Below are 22,425 nucleotides of genomic sequence, written 5' to 3' on the forward strand. Positions count from 1 at the left end.
AGCATAGTGTCTTCCAATGTCTCCATCATCACATCATCATTCTGTGACCCTCCTGCCTCTTATAGGGATCCTTTTAATTGCATTGAGCTCAAGTGGATAAGGTCATCTCTTAATCATATCTGCAAAGTCCATTTTACTATGTAAGGTAAATAAATCCTCATGGGTTTTGAGGATTAGGACATGAATATCTTTGGGGACCATTATTCTATCTGCTGCAGGTATGAAGCCACATCATATTTTTGAGGCAAATTATCTTTTTGAAAATGGAAACATGATCCAGTTCAGGATACACTAGTGATTCTGGAATAGGAGTCAGCAAACTTTTTCTGTAAAAGGCCAAATACAGTCTGTCACAACTTCTCAACTCTGCCATTGTAACCCAAAAGCAGGCATAGATAACACAGAAACAAGTGAGGATGGCTGTGTTTCAATAAATATTCATTTACAAAAACAGCCAGCCAGATATGGCCCTTGAGCCATACCCCTACTATAGGTCTGGCTTAAAAGGATTTTGGTCAACCACTAACACTGAAGTTAATGCAGGAAAATTAGGTCTTTTGGTGAAGGAAAATGAAAAGCTAGCAAAGGTGTAATTGGAACTAATAATGTTATCAGCCAGGAAGATATCTATGGGGCTAGGAGGTGTCTTTATGATACCAGAATGTAAATCCAGACAAACCAGATCACAGTTAACCCGCAGATGGGTGCTAACAACAAAAGAGCCAGCAGGCAGTGGTGTTTGCACCAGGTTTTGGGAGAGAAAGCTGTTCTAGACATACAACCAGTGGATAACTTGACATGCTCTCCAGAAGGATTCCAACCAAGTTGTTTCCCAGAGAGGAGTGAGTGGCTGTGAGCTTAAGCAGCAAATCTCCCAAAGATTGCTGCTGCAACAGAGCCTGTCCTTCACAGTGGAAGCCAGGAAGATGGTAAGTGGATCTGAACTCAGTGACAGTGGTTATCAGTAAGAATAACCAGAGGCTATCTCAGCAAGGACCAAGGCCTTGATTGAAGACAGGAGTTCTTATATTAGTTCATTTTTTTTTTAAGTTCAGTAAAAGCCAAACTAGTCTTCCTGAAACTTTATTTTTCTGCTCATTTTTACTTAAAAAAAAATTCTGCCTCACATATACGGGTTTTTTTTTCTTTTTTCTACGTCTTCCGTATGTAGTTGCTTTTTACACTGCAGCAGTTAAATTCTACAGCATAATCTGTTATTTGCCTATGAAGTAAAAAGGAATGCTATGGAAATGGAGTGCTTCTTACAGCCAATTCTTTTAGGCATTTTAATAATCTTTTACTTTAATATCTTCAAGCATCATAAAGGCTTTTATTTTTTTTTTCATTCCAGTATAGTTAACATAGAGTGTTGTAATAGTTTCATGTGTACACTCTAGTGATTCAACAGTTCTGTACGTGACTCGGTGATCATCATGGTACATGCGCTCTTAATCCCCTTCATCTGTTTCACCCACCCATCTGTATATCTTCTTTGGAGAAATGTCTCTTTGTGTATTCTTCCCATTTTTACTTGGGTTATTTGGGTTTATTTTATTTTATTTATTTTATTTTTATTTTTTTATATTTGGGTTTATTTTAAATGTTGAGTTGTATTTTAAAAGAATATATATAGAATTGTATATATTGAATATATATATACAATACATTGAAAAAATATATATATATACACACAATATATATAAAGAATTTTCTTTATATATTTTGGATACTAATCTGTCATTGGATATGTCATATCCAGTATCTTCTCCCATTCATTAAGTTGCCTTTCAGTTCTGTTGATTGTTTCCTTTGCTACATAGAAGCTTTTTATTTTGGTGTAGTCTCAATAGTTTGTAGTTTGCTTTTTTTTCCCTCTTGCCTCAGGAGACATATATAGAAAAATGTTGGCTGCAGCTGATTCCAAAGGAATTACTGCTTGTGTCCTCTTCTAGGATTTTTATGGTTTCAGGTGTCACATTTATATCTTTAATCCATTTTTACTTTATTTTTGTGTATGTGTGAGAAAGTGGTCCAGTTTTCTCAACACTATTTGTTGAACAGACTTTATCCCATTGTGTATTCTTTCCTCCTTTGTCCAAGATTAATAGAGCATATAATCATGGATTTATTTCTGGGCTCTCTGTTCTATTCTATTGATCTTATGTCTGTTTTTGTGCCATACTGTTCTGCTTACTACAGCTTTGTAGTATATCTTGAAATCTGGGATTATGGTACCTCCAGTTTTGTTCTTTTTCAAAACTGCTTTGGCTATTTGGGGTCTTTTGTGTTTCCACACAAATTTTAGGATTGTTTTTTCTAGTTCTGTTTAAAATGCTGTTGGTATTTTGATAAGGGATTGTATTAAATCTGTAGAATGTTTTTGGTAGTATGGAACTTAACAATATGAGCATGGAATATCTCTCATTTGTTTATGTCATCTTCAATTTCTTTCACCAGTGTTTTATGGTTTTCAGAGTACGATTCTTTTCTTCCTTGGTTAAGTTTATTTGTAGGTATTTTATTATTTTTGATGCAATTGTGAATGGGACTTTTTTTGCATTTTTTTCTTGTTTTATTTTTAAAATTTAAATTCAATTAATTAGCATATAGTGTATTATTAGTTTCAAGGGTAGAATTTAGTGATTCATCAGTTGCATATAACACCCATTGTTCACTCCATCAAGTACCCTCCTTAATGCCCATCACCCAGTTATCCCATCCCCCACCATCTCCCCTCCAGCAACCCTGTTTGTTCCCTATAGTTGAGTCCTTTATAGTTTGTCTTCCTCTCTGATTTTGTTTTATTTTATTTCTTCCTCCCTTTCCCTATGCTTTGTTTCTTAAATTCCATGTATAAGTAAAATCATATGGTATGTCTTTATCTGACTTATTTCACTTAGCACAATATCCTCTAGTTCCATCCATATCATTGCAAATGGTAAGATTTCATTTTTTGATGATTGAATAATATTCCATTGTAAACATATACCATATCTTCTTTATCCATACATCAGTCAGTACACATCTGGGCTCTTTCCATAGTTTGGCTATTGTGGAAATTGCTGCTATAAACACTGGGATGCAGGTGCCCCTTCAAATCACTATGTTTGTATCCTTTGGGTAAATATCTAGTAGTGCAATTGCTAGATCATAGGGTAGTTCTATTTTTAGCTTTTTGAGAAACCTCCATATTGTTTTCCAGAGTGGCTGCACTAGTTTGTATTCCCACTAGCTGTGTAAGAGGGTTCCCCTCTTTCCAATTCTTGCCAACATCTGTTGTTTCCTGAGTTAATTTTAGCCATTCTGACTGATGTGAGGTAATATCTCATTGTGGGTTTTTAAAAAATATTTATTCATGAGAGACACAGAGAGAGAAGTGGAAACACAGGCAGAGGAAGAAGCAGGCTCCTCAAGGGGAGCCCAATGTGGACCCAATCCCAGGACCCCGGGATCACACCCTGAGCCAAAGGCAGATGCTCAACCACTGAGCCACCCAGGCATCCTCATTGTGGTTTTGCTCTGTATTTCCCTGATGCCAAGTGTTATTGAGCATTTTTTCACATGTCTGTTGGCCATTTGTATGTCTTTGGAGAAATGTCTGTTCATGTCTTCTGCCCATTTCTTGACTGGATTATTTGTTTTTTGGGTGTTAGATTGGATTGTTTCTTTAATTTCTCTTTTTGCTACTTCATTATTAGTATATAGAAATGCAATGGGTTTCTGTATATTGTTTTTGTATCCTTCAACTTTTCTGAATTCATTTATCAGTAGTAGTAGTGGGTTCTTTTTTAAGATTTTATTTATTTATTTGACAGAGAGAGCCAGAGAGCTCAAGCATGGGGAACAGCAGAGGGAGAGGGAGAAGCAGGCTCCCCGCCGAGCAGGGAGTCCAGTGTGGGGCTTGATCCCATGACCCTGGGATCATGACCTGAGCTAAAGGCAGACACTTAACTGACTGAGTCACCCAGGTGCCCCAGGATTTTCTATGTATGTTATCTGAAAGTATTGAAAAATTTCCTTCTTCCTTTGGATGCCTTTTATTTCTTTTTGTGGTTTGATTGCTGTGGCCAGGACTTCCAGTACTATGTTGAATAAAAGTGATGAGAGTGGACATACTTGTCTTATTCCTGACCTTAGGGGAAAAGCTCTGTTTTTCCCCATTGAGTATGTTTGTGGTGGGTTTTTCATATATTGCCTTTATTATGTTGAAGTATGTCCCCTTTAACCCTACTTTGTTGAGGGTTTTTATCATGAATGGATGTTGTACTTTGTCAAATACTTTTTCTGAATCTATTGAAATGATCCTATGGTTTTTATCCTTTCTTTTGTTGATGTGATGTTTCACATTGATTTGTGAATATTGAATCATCCTTGCATCCCACCTCATCATAGTGAATGATTTTTTAAATGTATTGTTGGATTTGGTTTGCTAATATTCCGTTAACAATTTTGGCATTTACGTTCATCAGAGTTATTGGCCTGTAGTTCTCTTTTTTGTGGAATCTTTTTTCTGGTTTTGGTATCAGGGTAATGTTGGCTTCATAGAATGAATGTGGACACTTCCCTTTATCTTCTGTTTTTTGAAATAATTTGAGAAGAATAGGTATTAACTCTACTTTAAATGCTTGGTATAATTTTTTAAAGATTTTATTTATTCATGAGAGACACAGAGAGAGGGGCAGAGACACAGGCAGAGGGAGAAGCAGGCTCCCTGCAGGGAGCCCAACGTGGGACTCAATCCCGGGACTCCAGGATCAGGCCCTGGGCTGAAGGCAGCACTAAACCACTGAGCCACCCGGGCTGCCCTATGCTTGGTATAATTCACTTGTGAAACCATCTGGTCCTGGATTTTTGTTCCTTGGGAGTTTTTTTTTCTCAAGATTTTATTTATTTATTCATGAGAGATACAGAGAGAGAGGAGAGACATGGGCAGACAGAGAAGCAGGCTCCATGCAGGGAGCCTGATGGGAGACTCGATCCTGAGACTCCAGGATCATGCCCTGAGCTGAAGGCAGACACGCTTAACCACTGAGCCACCCATGCATCCCCCATTGAGTTTTTAATGAAGAGTTTTTGAACATTGGAAACTCTGGACATACAAAAAATAAGAAATTATTCCTCATAGGAATAGGCTCATAGTTTAGTAGGGAGACCCAAACAAAATAATAAATTATCTGGGAGATATTTTTAATTGTCCCAAATTCTGGTAAACTTAAGCAGAAAGAAAGTTTTCAAATGATAACAGCTCACGACTCTCTGGGAGATGAAGAAAGCCCTATGTGAGTCTTTGAACCCAGGAATGATGCTCAATATCACGCAACATCACTGGCCCCTGGTGCTAGAGCCCCCACCAATGGAGAATGTGACTGTCACAACTGTGACTGTCACAACTGCCATCACCAGAACAGATGTCTCTGCCTCTGTGCCCCTAGCATCTGAATCAAAATCTGGTGTTGATGTATCTGATTAATGGAAAGACTTTTATAGGCAGAAGGGAATGGGACAAGGAAGTTATACTAGCAAAAAGCAGATTGTGGCAGAGTCACCTTCCTTTAGGGGATACAAGGGTCTGGCAGGCAGATTACCTCAGTAATGTTGACCAGAGAATTCCTGACTGACTGCTTTAAGATTCGATTCCTGGGAAAGGCTGAAACTATAAAGTAGGTATTAAGTCTCAGCTTGGTGGCATGAGGCCTAGTATAAATGACCCCATTTGAGGCTTTTTGTCTCTTTTTTTTTAACAGTCATTAGAGGAAATGTGATTGGACCAGATGTTTGAGAGCTTTGTTTTACCATATTCAGGATTTTAACTTTACTCTGGATTGCTACTGAATGAAGGATTTAAACAGAGGAGTAACCTGGTCAGTTTTGCATATTTGATCCCCCTGATAGCCATGGGTGGATATACTTAAGAAAAACAACACAGGAAGCAGGGATACTTATGCCATTAGATTTATGAGATAAGGGATGAGGGTAAAGAAATAAAACCTGAAGGGCCTGGTGGCGGATGTGGTCTGAGAAGAAAAGGAAAAGTTGAATGATGCCCAGAGTTTTCATTTGGTAGGACTGAGTGGATAATGAAGTCATCACTGGAGGTAGGAAAGAGGAAAAATCTTTTGAGTGGAGGGAGTAGAAGTGTCTGCCAAAGTAGAGTGAATTGAGTGCCAGATGCCTGAAGGATATCCAGGTGAGACTATCTATAGGCAGATGAGAATCAGAGAAACTGGAAGGTCAGGAACCCAAACGTAGGATTATCTTAATCCTTCAGGGGCAAGTGAAAGTAGGAAAGAACATTCATAATATAAGTGTCCCAGAGTAGGGATTCAGTTAGCCAGGGTCTGGGCCAACAAGATTTGGAATGGGAGGAGTCATCACCAAATTTTTGAATCCAGGCTGGTTCTGGTTCCCACCACCTTCACTGGATGTTAGTCATCACTTCTGAGAAAAGAATGACCTTTACCTTCTCTTTATCTGCATCAGTAGGAGTAGTTAGGTCCAAAACCCTCTCCCATTAAAAGAAAAATCATTGGACCAAATCAGCAAATTGGTTTCTGGTTCTGGCTCTGCCAGAAATATCCATGTTTTGACTTGGATATTATAATTTTTCTTAGGCATGTGCTTATCTGAAAAATAAGAGACTTTAATTGGATGATCTCCAAGGGTTCTATCAGTTGGGTTAGTCAGGAGACAGAAACCATACATTATTTTAATAGTACCATATAAAGAATTAAGTGGGCATTGAAGAAAGGGCCAGAGGAAAATAAGTATCAGAGCTAGCACCTTCCAGAAGCAACTGCCCCCATTAGGGCTAAGAGAACAAAGAGAGAAAGAGAGAGAGTCTGCATTTCAACAAAACATAGGAGGTGCCCCACAGAGCTAAAACCCAGGCTTCTGGGAAGGTGTGCTGCTAGTGTCTCTGAGGAGCATGATGACCCTGGTTTCAGGAACACTGTACAAACTGAGATCCATGCTGCTGCCTGTAGGACCTTTGCTGGAGACAACTTTCTTAGGGTGATGCTGATGGGAACAGAACAAATAGGAAAAATCCCTTCCTCATCCAGTCTTGCAGCTATTATATGCTTCCTGCAGGAAGTTTCAGCCTCTGAGCATCTAATAGCTAAAAAGATGAATATAATAAATATAATAAAATATATATTATACAATATATAAATATAATTTCATCACTGAAATGGAAGTAAATACTGAACCCAAAGTAATGTGAAACAAAAAACCTTGGAAAATGATTATCAAAGCTTAGGGTCACTTCTGAAACCTGAAGACTTTGACCTTTGTTGACAATACAGGATGCCAAGATAAAAGATAAAGCCAACACCTGTCAGTATGGACAGTATAATAGGAGACCCTGTGTTAAACCTGGACCCAGAAGGTAGATAAACCTATATTTGTAGTATATAGGTAGATAAGGAATAAACCCTGCCATGCAGGAGTCAACAAGGCAACGTGTCTATCTCCAACTTGACACTATGTCAAGGGGAGGAATCTCCCTTCAGAATTTGTAAACCACAAGTTGGTTCTTATCCAAAATTATGGTCTGAAGTCATGCTAACTGTATGGTTTGAAACTCCTAGTGGAGAATTTAATTCAAATTGGTTCTGGTTAATGCCTCGGAGTGACAGGCAAAAGCCTTCCCAGTTCCATTTAGGAGAGCTCAGGTTCAACTCAGTATTTTACCTGTGAGCATTCTTTGAAGGCTAAGGAGAGTGAGCAGCTTAGTTAAAATTCACAAGGCATACAAAGAAATAAAGCACCATGAATAAGAATAGCAGACACCTCAGTAGCAACCAGGGAAACATAAAACCTCAATGAGATACCAATTCATACTCATCAGATTGACAAAAAGTGTATTAAATTGGCATTACTAAGTTGGCATTACCTAGTATATACATGTAAACAGGTACATACACCCCATTCCTACATTATATCCCTAAAGAAATTCTTACACATATATCTCAGAAGTTATCAGAATGTTCCTAGCAGTATTATACATAATAGGAGAAAAAAAAAACCCTAGAAATAACCCTACTGACCAACATTAAAATGGATATATTATGACATATTCACACACTGCCATACCGCAGAAGTGCAGAATGAACCAGCCTTACTACATGCATCAACATGGAAAAATCTCAAAAATAGTATTGAAAAAAAGCCATAGAAAAACATGTCAAGTATGTCAGGCCAGTTACATAAATTAAAAAAGGTATATCTTGTTTAAGGGTACATACCAAGTAGTAAAACTAAAATGAAAAGCAGGAGGATATCATTATCACAAAATTCAGGTTAGTAGTTATCTCTGGGAAGGTAAGTATGAAGGAGATAAAATTGAAGTGGGATCATCAAAGCGAGATTGGGGGTGGTCCGCTGTAGCTGGATATAACAATCCTTCTTCAAAAATGTATATTTTACAAACTTCTGTGTAGTATCTCTCACAAAAAATAAGGAATGATCTTATAGTCCTTTTCCAGCCCATGGGACCTACTGTCAGAACGATGTGCTGTTCACATTTTCAATGCCAGCTTCTTTGGCCATCAAATAAAAGGGGCCCGAATTTCTCAGCAGTTCTTGAGGGCTGCCATACTCTACAATCTTCCCATTGTCTAGGACTATTATCCTGAAACAAAGGAGAAAGAAATGTCTTAGCAGCATCTAAAATCTTGGCATTTATAAGAACAACCAGGACTAAGTCATGGTATATTCATTGATAAGAGGCTACAAAGCAGTGAGAATGAATGAACCATGGCTGTCTGCATGAACATATATAATGCTAAAGAGTCAAGCAGTAGAAGAATATATATAGTATAAGTCCATTTACAGAAGTTTTTTTTACAAATATATATTGTTTAAGGGAGCCTATTCTCTCCAAACAGGTTCCAAGATTACTGGTGTTACCCCCATTTTTAATGTAATATGTCAGAGTTGGAAGAAGTAGAAAGCTTCTAGTCAGAAGTCAGAAAGCTTCTTGCTCGGGAACAGCTGTTGAGAACAGCTGTTGAGCTGTTGAGTAGTTGAGAAGATCTCTGGTTAATATCAGCCTCTCATAGCTCAGGCCGCCACCTCCCCAAACTCAGTTAATAAGTAAACACACAATTGCCCATTTTACCCTCAAGTCCAGTTCCCTTAACTGAGTTGGCTTTCATTAACTTCATGTTTAATTTTGGACAAATTACTTGAATTCTCGGTTTCCTCATCAGTAAAATGAGGGTGGTTCAACCTTTAGCTGTAGATATCCTACGGCCAGTGCTATTAGTGTTGTTCAAGGGCTTGGTCCCATCTGTCAAGCTGTCCCCCACACTCACTTGTCACTGTCCATGATGGTGTGTAGCCTGTGAGCAATGGTGATAGTCGTGCAGTGGGAGAACTCCTTTTGGATGGTCATCTGGATGAGGTGATCGGTCTCTAGGTCCACCGCAGCAGTGGCCTCATCCATGATCAGAATCTTGGATTTCCGAAGCAGAGCCCTGGCCAGGCACAGTAGCTGCCTCTGCCCTATGCTGCAGCCCAATGGAGCAAAATGAGTATTAGCCTCTGAAGAACCAAGGCATAACACATGGGATGGGGTATGTATGCACACGCATGTGCACTTCTCATGTTCTAAACCAGACTTTTGAAATCCCTACTCAATTCCCTCAGAATGAACACCTAACAGGAAAGGCTAAGACAATGTTTTCTAAACTCTCGTCTACCACAGGTTAATTTTAAAATTCATGTATCTGGGCCCCACTCTTCCCAAGCATAATGGGGAGGACCCTAGGGATGTATATTTTTAATAAGTACCCCAGGCAATTTTTATGTTTAATGAGTTTGGAAAACCCTAGCCTGGAAACAGTTCTTTGCATCACTAGGTGATATTCCAGCACATCAATAGCAATTTTAAAATAAGATGGGATGGCACCAAGTTCACCACAGCAGTATTTGACCTGACACCATTAATATAGGGTGACACTGCATCAGAATGCCCCAGTGGTATTTCTTAGGGGCCTTAGCAAACCCATTCATTATTTTAATGTGTAATTCTAGTCTAAAGGCTAATTATTTGTTCAAGGCCTTCTGCCTTGATTAGAGACATAGCTATCTAATGAACATGATGTCTTGGTGTGAGATGCAATGTATGTGGAATTCGAATATGCTTGTAAAATGCAAATCGCTTTAATTTGCTAAAAGCCAGTAATGAAGGCTGGACCTCTTACATAAAGAAGCTTTGGGAAATGATGTGAAGGAAATATTCGGGAATCTGCTAATTGCTCTCTCCTGCTGTGGCCATTAGGGAACATATTAAACAGAGGGTGGCTAAAGTTCTGTAATTCTCTGTAAGAAAATTTCTGTAGGAGATGAGAAGTCACCCATGATGAAATTCCAGTTTTCTTTTATAATATAAGAACAGAGACCCTGCAAAACTGTACTTAAGTTGAACCGAACTCTGGCCTGGCTCTGTCCAGCTGTTGCCAAGGTGCTGGTCTGGCTTTCAACTGCTGTCTCTCTCTGAATGACCTGTCTCCCATCACTCACCAGAGAAATGCAAGCTTCAACACCCCCAACCCAGGTCTGAAATCAAGGGCCTGGTCATGCCAATTTAGGTGTCTCCCAGCATGGACAGAAAAAGATGGTAGGATTTGTGGTTCTCACAAGCCAGAAGTGTCAAGGCCCCCATATCACATACTGCCAGAAGGGCCCACACAACCCCTCACACATCTATGCATTCACTACATGACATTATTTTGTATACAATCAATACATATTTGTGGACCGAATGGACTTTTCCATATACCTAAAGACACACTTAAGTCCTGCTAGTTCCTAGATCTGTTGCTAAGAGAAAACAAATGATGGCATTCTATACCAAGGCTTACAAGTGTTCCCTGGGACAGGGACCAGGGCCCCTGAATCAACGGGTCCATCTCCCCAAGTGATTCTAGTGTGTAGCCTGATTAAGAATCAGTGCTCTAGGAAGCACTTCTTAAGCTTTAATGTACACATACATCACCTGAGAAGCTTCCCAAAATGTGGATTCTGATGAGTAGGTCTAGAATCAGAATGCATTTATAACAAGTTCCCAAGGGAAGCCAGGGTTGTTGGGCCTCCCTTCTGTTCTGAGCTTCATCAGCTCATGGTCCATACCCTGTCTACCCCTCTGAAGGTCCTCAGGCTTGGAGTAATTCTATACCACATACTACCTAGCACAAGTAACAGAGCAGTAGTCTCCCCCCCTCCCACCTCCTCCCACTGCCTGTGAGGGAAGGTGGGTTATGAAACATTACCTAAGGTTGTCACCAGCCTCTGCCACTTCGTGGGACAACCCCAGTTGCAGGCCAGCCACAAATGATTTGAGGTGAGCCAGCTCCAAGGCCTTCCAAATCTCCTCATCTGAGTAGTGGTTAAAAGGGTCTAGATTCATCCTCAGGCTTCCAGAGAACAGGATGGGATCCTGCAAGTCAAGAGAGGGCTAGTGAGGCTAATGGCAAAAAGGGGTCTGGCAGGTTTTTGTGGCCAGGACAAAGCAGATGTCAGGACTGGCCTGAGATGCAAAGCTAGTTAGTGGTCAAGCTCTTGCAAAGTTTCCTCACTGCAGACTAGTGGAGCTGCCACAGGATTGAGAGGAGTTCTTGGTTTTTTTTTTTTTTTTTTTTCATTTTGAGATTCATTTATGGATTTCCAAATTTGCCTCTGCATCTCTTAAGAAGGTAAGAGGAATATTCCACATCCCCTAGTGGAAACTCATGGTGTGGAAGTGGAGCAATCAGCAGGTGGGCAGGGGAAGAGACAGTACAGTCAAAGAATTTATTAAGCTTTTGAAGAAGCTGGAGATTACATCAAACAGCAAACACCAGACAAACCAAAACCACCACCAGAGACTTGGCTACAAGAACAAAGGAGGAATGGTTCTGATAAAGACCCACATACTGCATCCCCCCCCCCCCCCACCAGCCGATAAGCCTCCAAGGAAGCCAAGAGAGGAAGCCAAAGGGAAGCCTTTTTTGCTGATGCACTAAACGTTTGCTGGCAAAAACCTGCAGCAAATTCCCTCCCCTATCTTTTAACCATATCAAATGGGGGGAGTATAAAACTTAATGGTTTCAAGCTTCAGCGGCAAAACTGCTAATGTTGATTGCAAAGGTCTTGCAAATCTAGGATGGGCTATAGAAATGCTAAATAATCATCTGCTCTATTTGACTTCTGTTATGTTGCTGCCACCTAGTGGTTAGATACCGGCAGTCACACAAGCACATTACCACAAAATGCCAGTTATTTTTGTAGGTTCTGGAGAGAAGGTGTCTTAGGGAACTAGCTTAGGTGTCCTGCGTAGACTGCAGAAATGACATTGTTAATTGAATGTATATCAAGAAGATGCATGTTTCCTGCTGCATGCGCAGAGTAAGTTCTAGAGCTCACCTGGGGGATGATGGTCAATTTTTCTCGGAGGTCATGGAGCCCAATGGAAGCAATATCTACCCCATCAATGATGATCTGACCACCTGCAGCCTCTAGGATTCTGAAGAGGCCATTTGTCAAGGATGACTTCCCAGCTCCTGTTCTGCCCACCACACCAATCTGTAAATACAGTTTCTTGCACATTAGTTCACCATGGACTTCTCTGGGGGAAAAAATTTAGCCTGGGGCTTTCATAATCCCAGATGGAAAGAGGCAGTGATTGGCTACCTCATCTTTAAGTTATTCAACTGATTTTGGTTTTGGTGGGGAGGGGGAAAGTGCCCAGATGTCAGAAAAAGATGCCTTCTCATTCTACCTTCTCAATTGTTGGTTGCTCAGAACTACAATGACCATTGGAAATGGACATAGCAGCTGTTGCTATAATTTTGACTGGATATTATAGGTTTTTGAAAAAAAATCTTTGTTTAGAAGTAAGGAAAACAGAAGGATCGGGCCTCACATCAGTTGAGAACCTCATCAGCTGGACCTCAGTATCCTTACCCAGACTTTTTATTTTTTTACATTTTTTACATTTTTTTACATTTCTACATTTTTTTTATTTTTTTATTTTTTTCATTTCTACATTTTTATATCAGATCCCAATTCCTAAGAGAACAGAAACACCAGAGGAAGGTGCAGGACTTTGCAGACCAGAGAACTAAGTCATTCTGTCTGTTGGGACCACCTCCGTATCGCTGTTCTCCCCGTTCCCTCCCCAGGGTGGCTGCTTCCAGACTTCTCTGCATGTCATGGCCCTTACAGGAAATGAACCCCCATCAGCCAGAGGAGAAGATAGTGCTGCCACTGTGCGAGCACCAGTGAGTCTGTTAGAGCCCTTGTGGATATCCTGCCCTCCGCTGGTGGCACTGTGTCCCTACACCTTCCCAGTGACTCTCTCACTCCCCGCAATGATGAAAGCAGAGTCCAGCTGCTTTCCACCTCTATGTCCAACTGTGTTCTTATCACAAGGACCCACATTCAGGCCTTCCTTCAGATCCACCTACCTTCTCCATGCTCCTAATATCACAAGTGATCCCTCTCAGTACAAGATCCAGTTCAGGCCGGTACCGCACTTGGTAGTTGTTAAACCGAATCTCCCCTTTGCTGGGCCAACCTGGGGGAGGTCTCTTATCAGTCACCCAGGGTGCCTGACAAAGAGACAGCAAAAAAGTGCTTTACAGGGTGGCAACTCATTGAATAATCCCAACAGGACTCATGTCACAGACTAGAAGGATAGCAGTGTCCCAGTCACCTGTGTACATCTGCATTGACTAGAATTAATTAGTCTAGTACTTCCATAAGGCTCCTACTCTATTCAATTAAAGAAACCCCATTCCATGATGTTGCTCTGTGGACTTCCAGAACGAAAACACCATTTAACTTGGTGCATTCCAAGACCTGACCTCCCCCCAAACCATTTCCTATTCTAAGTGTCGAGAAATTGGGTTGAGTTAGAGTAAGGCAAACTTTAGGAGAAACTTTATGACTCCACATGAAATCTCTAGACAGGGTAAAGAGGCTCTTTTGAAAGAAACTTTTCCCCCCTTGTCTCTAGGTTCTTCTAATTCCTCCTTACCTCATTTTCCACTTTTATGTATTCATTTATTCTTTCAACAGCCACAATGTTGGTCTCTATTTCTGACGTCATCCTCACTAGCCAGTTCAGGGTCTGTGTGATCTACAGAAAAACCAGAAGACTAAGGATCATCTCTGGCTCAGAAACCAACTCAATTAGTCAAACTGTAAGGTCAGTCCAGCATCTACTCTGTACCTAGCACTATGCCAAGCTCTTCAAGAGAGCAAGGAAAAGCATTAGTGACAATCCTCACCTCCTTGGGGGAAGTGATGAGACCAGTGTGTCCAGTGGCTGGAAGACCATTAAGGGCTCAACTGTGTGATGCTCTCATGAAAGACAATATGAGCTTGGAGTGGTTTCCAACTCCATCTAAGCTGGGGTTGGAGAGGCTGGCAGTTGGTAGAGTGGGAACAGGATTCCAATCTCCTGACTAATGCTCTTTGTGGAAGGAGTGGTGGGTGGCATTCTATAAATGAGGAAAGCATAAGGAAAGGCACAGGGTAGGAAAACGCCTTCCAAAAAGCTGCCTCCTCTCTCTGCTCTCAATTAACAAGAACCCAACCGTCAGAGTGGAGCATTCACATCAATCCTCCTTAACCCCAATAAACTCCTGCCTAAAATACATCCAACCATCAGTAAGAGATTGTCATGGTCTAGGGCAGTCTAGAGTCTAGGGAATCTCTGGATTACTTCGATGCAAGCTTGTTTCACACATGGACTTAGAACAGGGAGTTTTTTGTTGAGCAAATAGTGGTTAATAAGAGGGAGAGCACAGGATGTTGGAGAGAAGAGTTGCCACTTTGTGTAGGTTGAACCACATGATATTTGAATGTTCTTGGTTTCTTTCAGTCTAATAGTTGTCTTTGCCCGATCTGGTTGAGGTTAATAAGCCTAAAAATAGGGGTGGGGGGCATGAAAGAGCAGTGGCACAAGGAACTGAGTACCTCTGGTCAACAACAGAGTCCTTTTGGGTGTCCTTCCATGATCGCCTTAAGTCTTATTAATTCGTAATGAACATAGCACCATACAGTACTGACTGGTTAGCTACATAAACCAATATATGGTTTCAAAAGATACCATTAAAGATAGCCAAATGACTCATCAAATGAGTATCATTTAGTGAATATTTATTGTGCCAGCCACAGTCTTGGGCACTAGGAAATAATGTCTAACATGTAATACCCTAGTCATCCTGGGGATGCATTATATAGTTTTATTGGACTCTAGGTTCTTTATTAGAATTAATTCTATTCCGCGTTTAAAGAAAAACAAAAATAGGAGAAGATATTCAAAAGACCTTCTGTTACTACTATATTATGGAAAAGAAACTGAAATGCCTGGCTGGCTTAGTTGGTGAAGCATTTGACTCTTGATCTCAGGGTCGTGCGTTCAAGCCCCACATTGGTCATGGAGCCTACTTTAAAAAAATGAAAAGAAACTCATTTATTCTGTTTTGACTAGAATCAAGCAAAGAGGCAAAGAGACTATCAGATTAAATTACATGAATTGCTTTCTTTTTTAAAAGATTTATTCATTTGAAAGGGAAGGGAGAGAGCATGTGCAAGCATATAGGGAGGGGCAGAGTGAGAAGGAGAGAGAATCCCAAGCAGACTCCATGCTGAGCAGCACAGAGCCTGACATGGAGCTCCATCTACCACCCTGAGATCACAACCTGAGCCGAAACCAAGAGTTGGATGCTGGACTAACCATGCCACACAGGCAGCCCAAATTGCTTTCTTAACTCCCAAGGGCAACACAATTTTTGCCCATTTTCCAGATGACACTGGTACCTACTTAGAAAGGTTAAGGAATATGTCCCTAGGTTACACAATTAGTAAGAGACAGAGCCAGAGTTTGAACTTCGGTCTTCCCTAGTCCCTCCATCTAAAAAGGAATGAAGAACACAAACTCCATGGTATACTCTAGACTCAACTTAAGTAGGTTAACTTAATTCCCAACATTCAGACTCACATTAAGTGCATTGGACAGAACAAAGCCCACAGTGTCTCCACTTAGGGTAGCTTTATAAATAACCATCATCAGGGATGAAAAGAAGACAATCAGGTTCCCAATCAGCTCCAGACGAACTGCAAGCCATCTGTAAGGCAACAGAACCAGAGAAAAAGGTGTTACTGATGTTTACCTCCTTACCTTAACCAGCAACTGAGGTGTTCATGGAACATTCTCAGAGGGATTGAGTTAGTAGGCAACAAGATGCCTCAATTTGACAATGCTGTATGTTCCTAAAGTCTTTTAAATTAGATTTTAGAAAATAAACCACATTTTAAAGGTACTAGAGAAGTTTGCTAAACTAAGGGAATCCTATGATTCATTGTCTCCCATACTTGTCAAATCATAAGAATTGTCTGAGGTAATTGTTAAAAATTACCTAAATTCATGCAAGAAAATTCCTGGACTCTTCCCCAGGAGATTGATTCAAGGAGGCTAGGGTGGAGTTTAGGAATTCACATTTTAAAAAAATAAACTCTGCCCCTAACATGGGGCTCAAACACACAACCCCAAGATCAAGTGGCATGCTCTACCAACTGAGCCAGCCAGGCATCCCAGGAATCTGTATTTTTAACAAATGTTCTAAGTGATTTCTTTTGGTTAGGTAGGGCGAACAATGATGAGAATCCACTTGTAAGTTTAGAAAGTAAGCACTACATGAAGGTTCAATGTACTCTGATTTCATTATTTTATTTTTTCTTTCTTGGAAAGTATCTAATAAAGTATCTTTACAATCAGAGCCCAGAACTCTCCACATTTCCAGATAATACTGAGCATCATTAGTCTGCCCTTGACACTTCAAGACAATGTGGAAGCCACTCAAGAATTTTCATTTCCTGAGAAAGACCTTCCTCCTTCAAGGATGTACCACTTCTTGCCAAGGTCTAATAATGCTACAGAAATGAAGAATGCTCACCCTACTCAGGGATTCAACTCATAGGATATGAGCTTTCCATTTCTGTCATCACTGGTTTTACCTAAAAATTCCATCGTTTCCTCCCTCAACCTTGGTTTCTTTTGCCACCCTACAAAGAGCATCCTGCCTATGGAGAATATCACATCCATTCAGGGAAAGTCAACTACAAATGTCCAGTTCACCCAGCATTTGTTCAGTACTTGGGATACCAAATGCTTATAGATGTCATTTGACTTCCACCATAACTCTATGATACGGACTATGTTCTAGTCATTGTAAAAACAAACAAAAACTGAGATTTTTTCCTTAGAAGGTCAAGGCATTTTGCATAGCTTGGTATATAGCAGAGTAGGCAAAGGACCCAGTCTCTGACTCCAAAGTCCATACTTTCTTCTATTTACATGACAGGCATGTTTGGCCACAGTGAAATTCACATCACTGGTACACCTGCCCTCCTACAGCTAATGTCAACCATGTAGAACCCCAAGGCACATTTTTGGGTAAATACCCAGAAGCAACCTCACCTGTTGGAGACAATCCAGGAAAAGACACATTTCTGGTTGGTGTCAATCCCCACTTCATTGTGTTTCAGAAATCTCTGCTGATGCTCAAAGGCACGGATGACCGACAAACCTGACACTGTCTCACTGAAGTGAGAGTAAATTGGGGACCTGGTGACAGAGTCTAGACGTTTCAGCTGGCGGGAAGTAGCCACATAAAATATCTGGACCCCAAAAGTAAAGAGTTAGTCATATAATTATGTCATATATGTGATATCTCCTCCTGCCCCAGCATCCTTCACCTTGATGGCCACAGTCCACATCTGAACGGGACAGAAGCCTCCAGCCTCACCTCTGGCTAGAGCAATGATGAGAGAGGCCCAAAGGAAGAGGGTGGTGGGGAACAGAAGACAATGAAAGTGAGGAGATTATAACCACATGAGAAATTTTGTCAGCCAAATCCATATTCTCCCAAGAATCTGCATATATTGTTCAACCAACGGTTTTTGTAGCAGCTAGAAAAATGGTCTCCAAATGGATTTTGTAAATTGCAGCTGGGACCCAAGGGGCGTGGAAAGTAAAGATGGGTAGGAAGTGGCCAGAGAAACGTATCCTGAGGTTTAAATAAAAATTGAACAGAGTCAAGTAAGTGACCAAACCGTGCTTCAATGGTGTGTGAAGATAAAGATAGTTCTGGAAATGTGTGGAATGTTGAGGGTCTAAGAACTAGAACTAAATGTAATAGAGTGTGCAGATGGACTTTGAGACAAGGGTTGAAGGATGAGGTTCAGTGGAATGAGCTTCTTTGGTGCTACTAGTTTCTGTGAGGATTTGTTGAAACCAGGAAAGAGCTGGGGACTTAAGAGTCAGAATTCAAAATGTTATACCTGGAAGTCTCCTTAAATATCCTGCTTCTTATTAGTTGGTTTGTTATTAACAGCTGAGAGGTTATTATTGAGATAACAATATGCCTGAGGAACTTAACACAAATACCAGGGGGTGTCACCTTACCATAGGCCACAAGGTTGCCCCTGATCACAAGTTTTTCAGAATTGTTTTTCCAAGGTGAACAGTTCATGCCTTAAGAATTATCTCCGTAGCTCCTCTCAACAGTTTTTAATATGAGCATGGAGTCCCTTCCACTGGCTCTAGTTTTTCTGTGAGTCGTGGCTTTCAAGCTCCCTGTTCCCTTAAGGGTATATTGGCATTGAGCCTAAGTGATCCATAGACGCTCCAGTAAAACTAGAACTGCCCTGAAGTGAAAAGAGATCTAGCTCCTGCCAAGAGACATCTCCCAGCAGATAAGCCTAAGCCAATCAAGGAAGCAGCATAGCACAACCTTACTAGAAGCAACCAATGACCTAACCGTTATGGGGAATCTTACAGAACTTCAAGACTGTCCAGAGCCAACCTCAGGTAGTCTTGGATCCAAACATAAATCTGCCCCATGTAAGCTTCAGGGGGGCAGCAGCTAAGGTGAGATTTGCTATGAACCATATATAAATTGGTGCTGACACTTGAGCTTCAGATAGCGGTCTATGGGCTCCTAGGTATATCAATATAAGACTAAATGACAAAGATTCTGGAGAGGACTGAGTGACTAGTAATAAACAAAAGAGAAGGTTCTCAGGAAGGAGACAGGGCTTTTGTTAGTAGGGAGGAAAGGAGACCAAGCTATTTCCAAACCTACCTGAATAGACACATAAATAATGCCAAGAGGAATGATGACGATGATGAAGACTGGAGTGGCCGTGCAGATCATGACAAGAGTGCTGATTATTCCCAGGAAACACAATATCCAGCTGCGCAAGGATTGGGGGAGGGTGTCATCCACTGTGGAAATATCCTAGGAACACATAATTAGAAGACTGGTATACTAATGGATTCCTATGCCATTTTCCATCTTCCTGATTCCAGCAGGGAATTTGTTTGGGTCTGGGCTCCCAGTGACTCCCTCATTTAATCATTTCATGGTATTCATTGGCAATACACTCTTCTGCTCCTCCCAATAACCAATCTCGTTTCTGTAATTTCTTCATCTAAACAGAAATGGAAGTCACCTTCCACCTTCACCTTTTTCAATAGACTTGGTAAAGGTTTGCACTCTCTCAGTGAGATTCTCATGTGTCAAAGTTATTAGACCACTCATAGGGCAGCCCCGGTGGCTCAGCGGTTAGCCCCGCCTTCAGCCCAGGGTGTGATCCCAGAGTCCTGGGATGGAGTCCTACATGGGGCTCCCTGCATGGAGCCTGCTTCTCCCTCTGCCTGTGTCTCTGCCTCTCTCGCTCTCTCTTCCATGAATAAATAAATAAAATCTTTAAAAATAATAAACCACTCATAACATTGCAAGCTAATAGAGCCTTACAGGTAAATCTTCCTATAACCAAGTCAATTCAATTAATCTAACTGTGCACAGGTCCTAATTCTACTGAGTACCTAAATAGAACCTGGTACACAACTAGGATTCAATTTGTTTGAAGCCCTGACATCCACCCTTGACTGAGGAACCATCCTCTACTTGGGAAGTTGTTTTCTCTGTTGAGCATAGAGCTTCAAGTAAAGTGGGAAGTGGAGTTTGAATGTGACTCTTGCCTAGCTAGTGTTCTAACCACATAAACCGGAGGTGAAAAATGGGTCTTACTGCCATATAAGCTTCATGTCATGCTGAATAAATGAATAAACAAGCAAATGAATAAATGGATGAGTGAATGGATAATAGTTTAGTATACTTAGGAAGCCTGACTTAAACTTTGGGTTTCCCTTACCTGATTATTTCTTAGATTATGCTGATTCTAGAGTTAATAATATGTGAGTATCAAGGTGAGTTCAAAATATCTCTGGAGTGTCCCAAACTGGGTAAGGGATAACAGTTTCCCAAGAGAGTCCGGAATGACTCCTGACCTGAGTCTAATTTGCCTTCCCAAAGTCATAGCAGAATGCAAATAACTATATATCCAGGATTTGTAGAAAAAAGAAATCCTCACCAGCTATCAGGTCATTATACTTTACTTTTGGCCCTTACCTGGCACAGATTCTCCATCTTTCTTTCTTCCACCCCCTCCCTTCACCTCTTAAGGGTTCAGCCATCAATCCTAGAGGATTCTAAATCAAACTCTCCTATATAGGTGTGAGCCACCTTCCCCCACAAAACTCACCATATAATCAATGACTGTTTCCTTTTTCATGCAGAAGCAGTTAGCAAAATATGACAGTTGCCTAACTCACAGTAAGAACTGTGTTCTTTTTCAAAAAATTATATATATTACAACATCAGAAAAGAGTGTGTAATTTTTGCAAAATTCCTGTGAGAATCTCCCCATCTAAAACTGTATGCTTTATGCTTTTTAAGGTTCTATTGAAGAGCAGAAAACCCACTGAAGTTGTCTCCTATGACATCATGCTCATTTTTGTCATCATTTTTGTCCTAGAGAAAAGTGATAAATGGAGACCAGTGAACTTGCCCACCTTTGAAGCAGCCACCATGTTCCCAGACCTGGCTGTGGGCTGGCCTTTCTTCTGTCTGCTTCAAGACCAAACACAAGAGTCTGTAGCTGCTCAGAGACTTTAAAAAATGTACTCTCTCTTCTACAAACAGAGGACTGAAACTGTGCTGATGACAGCTGTTATTCAGAATTACTTGGTTTCTGCCTCTGTTCCTAAAATTTCTATCTCGTATGCATTAAGAATCCATGAGTTCAGTCTGGCCCTTGGAAGAGAGCCATCTATGATCTTAACATTTATTAAGCATCCCAGTGCCAACTACGGTCCTTGGCTCCCGTCAGATACTCAATAAATGCTGTTGGATAAATGAATACTAAGGGTTCCAGGATCTGTAGTACATGGAAGCAATGCTTTATAACCTAACTAAAATTATAGGTGGCTCTCTTTCATAGTCCAGGCCTAATTTACTTAAAGTATCAAAGAGAGAAGCAGAAGGGGAGCAGAGACCAAGCGAAGGGTTATCCTGTTTTCCCTTTTATTCACCATCATAGCTAGTGATTGTGCTTTTACTGGTGTTTTTCCCTCTACAGAACAACCTTTATCACTTTGTTTCTACCACCAAACCCCTACTCCACCATCAACCTGGCTAAATTCCTTTATGACTTAAGTCTCATGTTTTCTGACATTCCTACCTTGTCACCTGGGCGGAGCTAGTACCTCTTTTTTCAGCCATGTTTTGTACTCCCAGAACACCACTCTATACACATCATTGTTATTGTTTTTTTTAAATATTTTTTTCTTTATTTATGATAGTCACACACACACAGAGAGAGAGAGAGAGAGAGGGAGAGACACAGGCAGAGGGAGAAGCAGGCTCCATGCACCAGGAACCCAACGTGGGATTTGATCCCGGGTCTCCAGGATCGCGCCCTGGGCCAAAGGCAGGCGCCAAACCACTAAGCACCCAGGGATCCCCTTGTTATTGGTTTTGTTGTATTCTTTCATACTCCTTTATTCCTTTTAGTCTCCTTCATTAGATGGTGAGCTTCTTAAAGGGCCAGAGCTTTCCATCCCTGTATCCCCAGGATCCTTGGAACCTCACACAAGGTACTCCATAAATACTAAGTGGACAAAAGAACTGTAACTGCACAGTGTTGCATGGAGGGAAAGGAGAATTCTGTTCCTGTCAGAATGAAAAGATCCTCAGCATAAAAACACATCATATAGTTGTTTAGATACTTACACCAGCAAACCTGTTCACAATCCGACCTGTGGGTGTTGTGTCAAAAAAACTCATGGGAGCTTGAAGGATGTTGCTTAGCAGTTGCCTGTGAAGGATGTTTGATGCATGGGTGGAACCATGGGCACTCAAGAGATTTGCCATGAGCACAAACACACCTGGAAATGGAACCAATTTAGTCAGCACAATGCACAGGACCTGTGCCAAGGACACAGTGGCAATTTTTTCCCCTGAGTCTAGGCAAAGTACATAGACTAGACAGATTCTGTAAGAGGTGGCTGTCATAGCCATCTGA

The 22,425-nt window shown here is 40.9% G+C and overlaps 1 protein-coding gene across 2 annotated transcripts in view; it reads right to left on the bottom strand.

Moving 5' to 3' along the window:
• Positions 1–7,845: 7,845 nt before the first annotated feature.
• The window catches only part of ABCC2 (ATP binding cassette subfamily C member 2), a 63,677-nt gene continuing 49,097 nt past the window's right edge, over positions 7,846–22,425 (bottom strand). For both annotated transcript variants that reach the window (XM_041743112.1, XM_041743113.1), the window contains 10 exons: positions 22,134–22,288; positions 19,140–19,295; positions 17,474–17,673; positions 15,995–16,121; positions 14,024–14,125; positions 13,452–13,595; positions 12,409–12,567; positions 11,277–11,443; positions 9,318–9,512; positions 7,846–8,632 (listed from right to left, as the gene is read on the bottom strand). In XM_041743112.1, coding sequence (XP_041599046.1) covers positions 8,503–8,632; positions 9,318–9,512; positions 11,277–11,443; positions 12,409–12,567; positions 13,452–13,595; positions 14,024–14,125; positions 15,995–16,121; positions 17,474–17,673; positions 19,140–19,295; positions 22,134–22,288 — 1,535 coding nt within the window. In that variant the 3' untranslated portion in view covers positions 7,846–8,502. The remainder of the gene's footprint in view (positions 8,633–9,317; positions 9,513–11,276; positions 11,444–12,408; positions 12,568–13,451; positions 13,596–14,023; positions 14,126–15,994; positions 16,122–17,473; positions 17,674–19,139; positions 19,296–22,133; positions 22,289–22,425) is intronic.

This window comes from Vulpes lagopus, chromosome 2 (genome assembly GCF_018345385.1).
Source record: "Vulpes lagopus strain Blue_001 chromosome 2, ASM1834538v1, whole genome shotgun sequence".
Taxonomy (NCBI): domain Eukaryota; kingdom Metazoa; phylum Chordata; class Mammalia; order Carnivora; family Canidae; genus Vulpes; species Vulpes lagopus.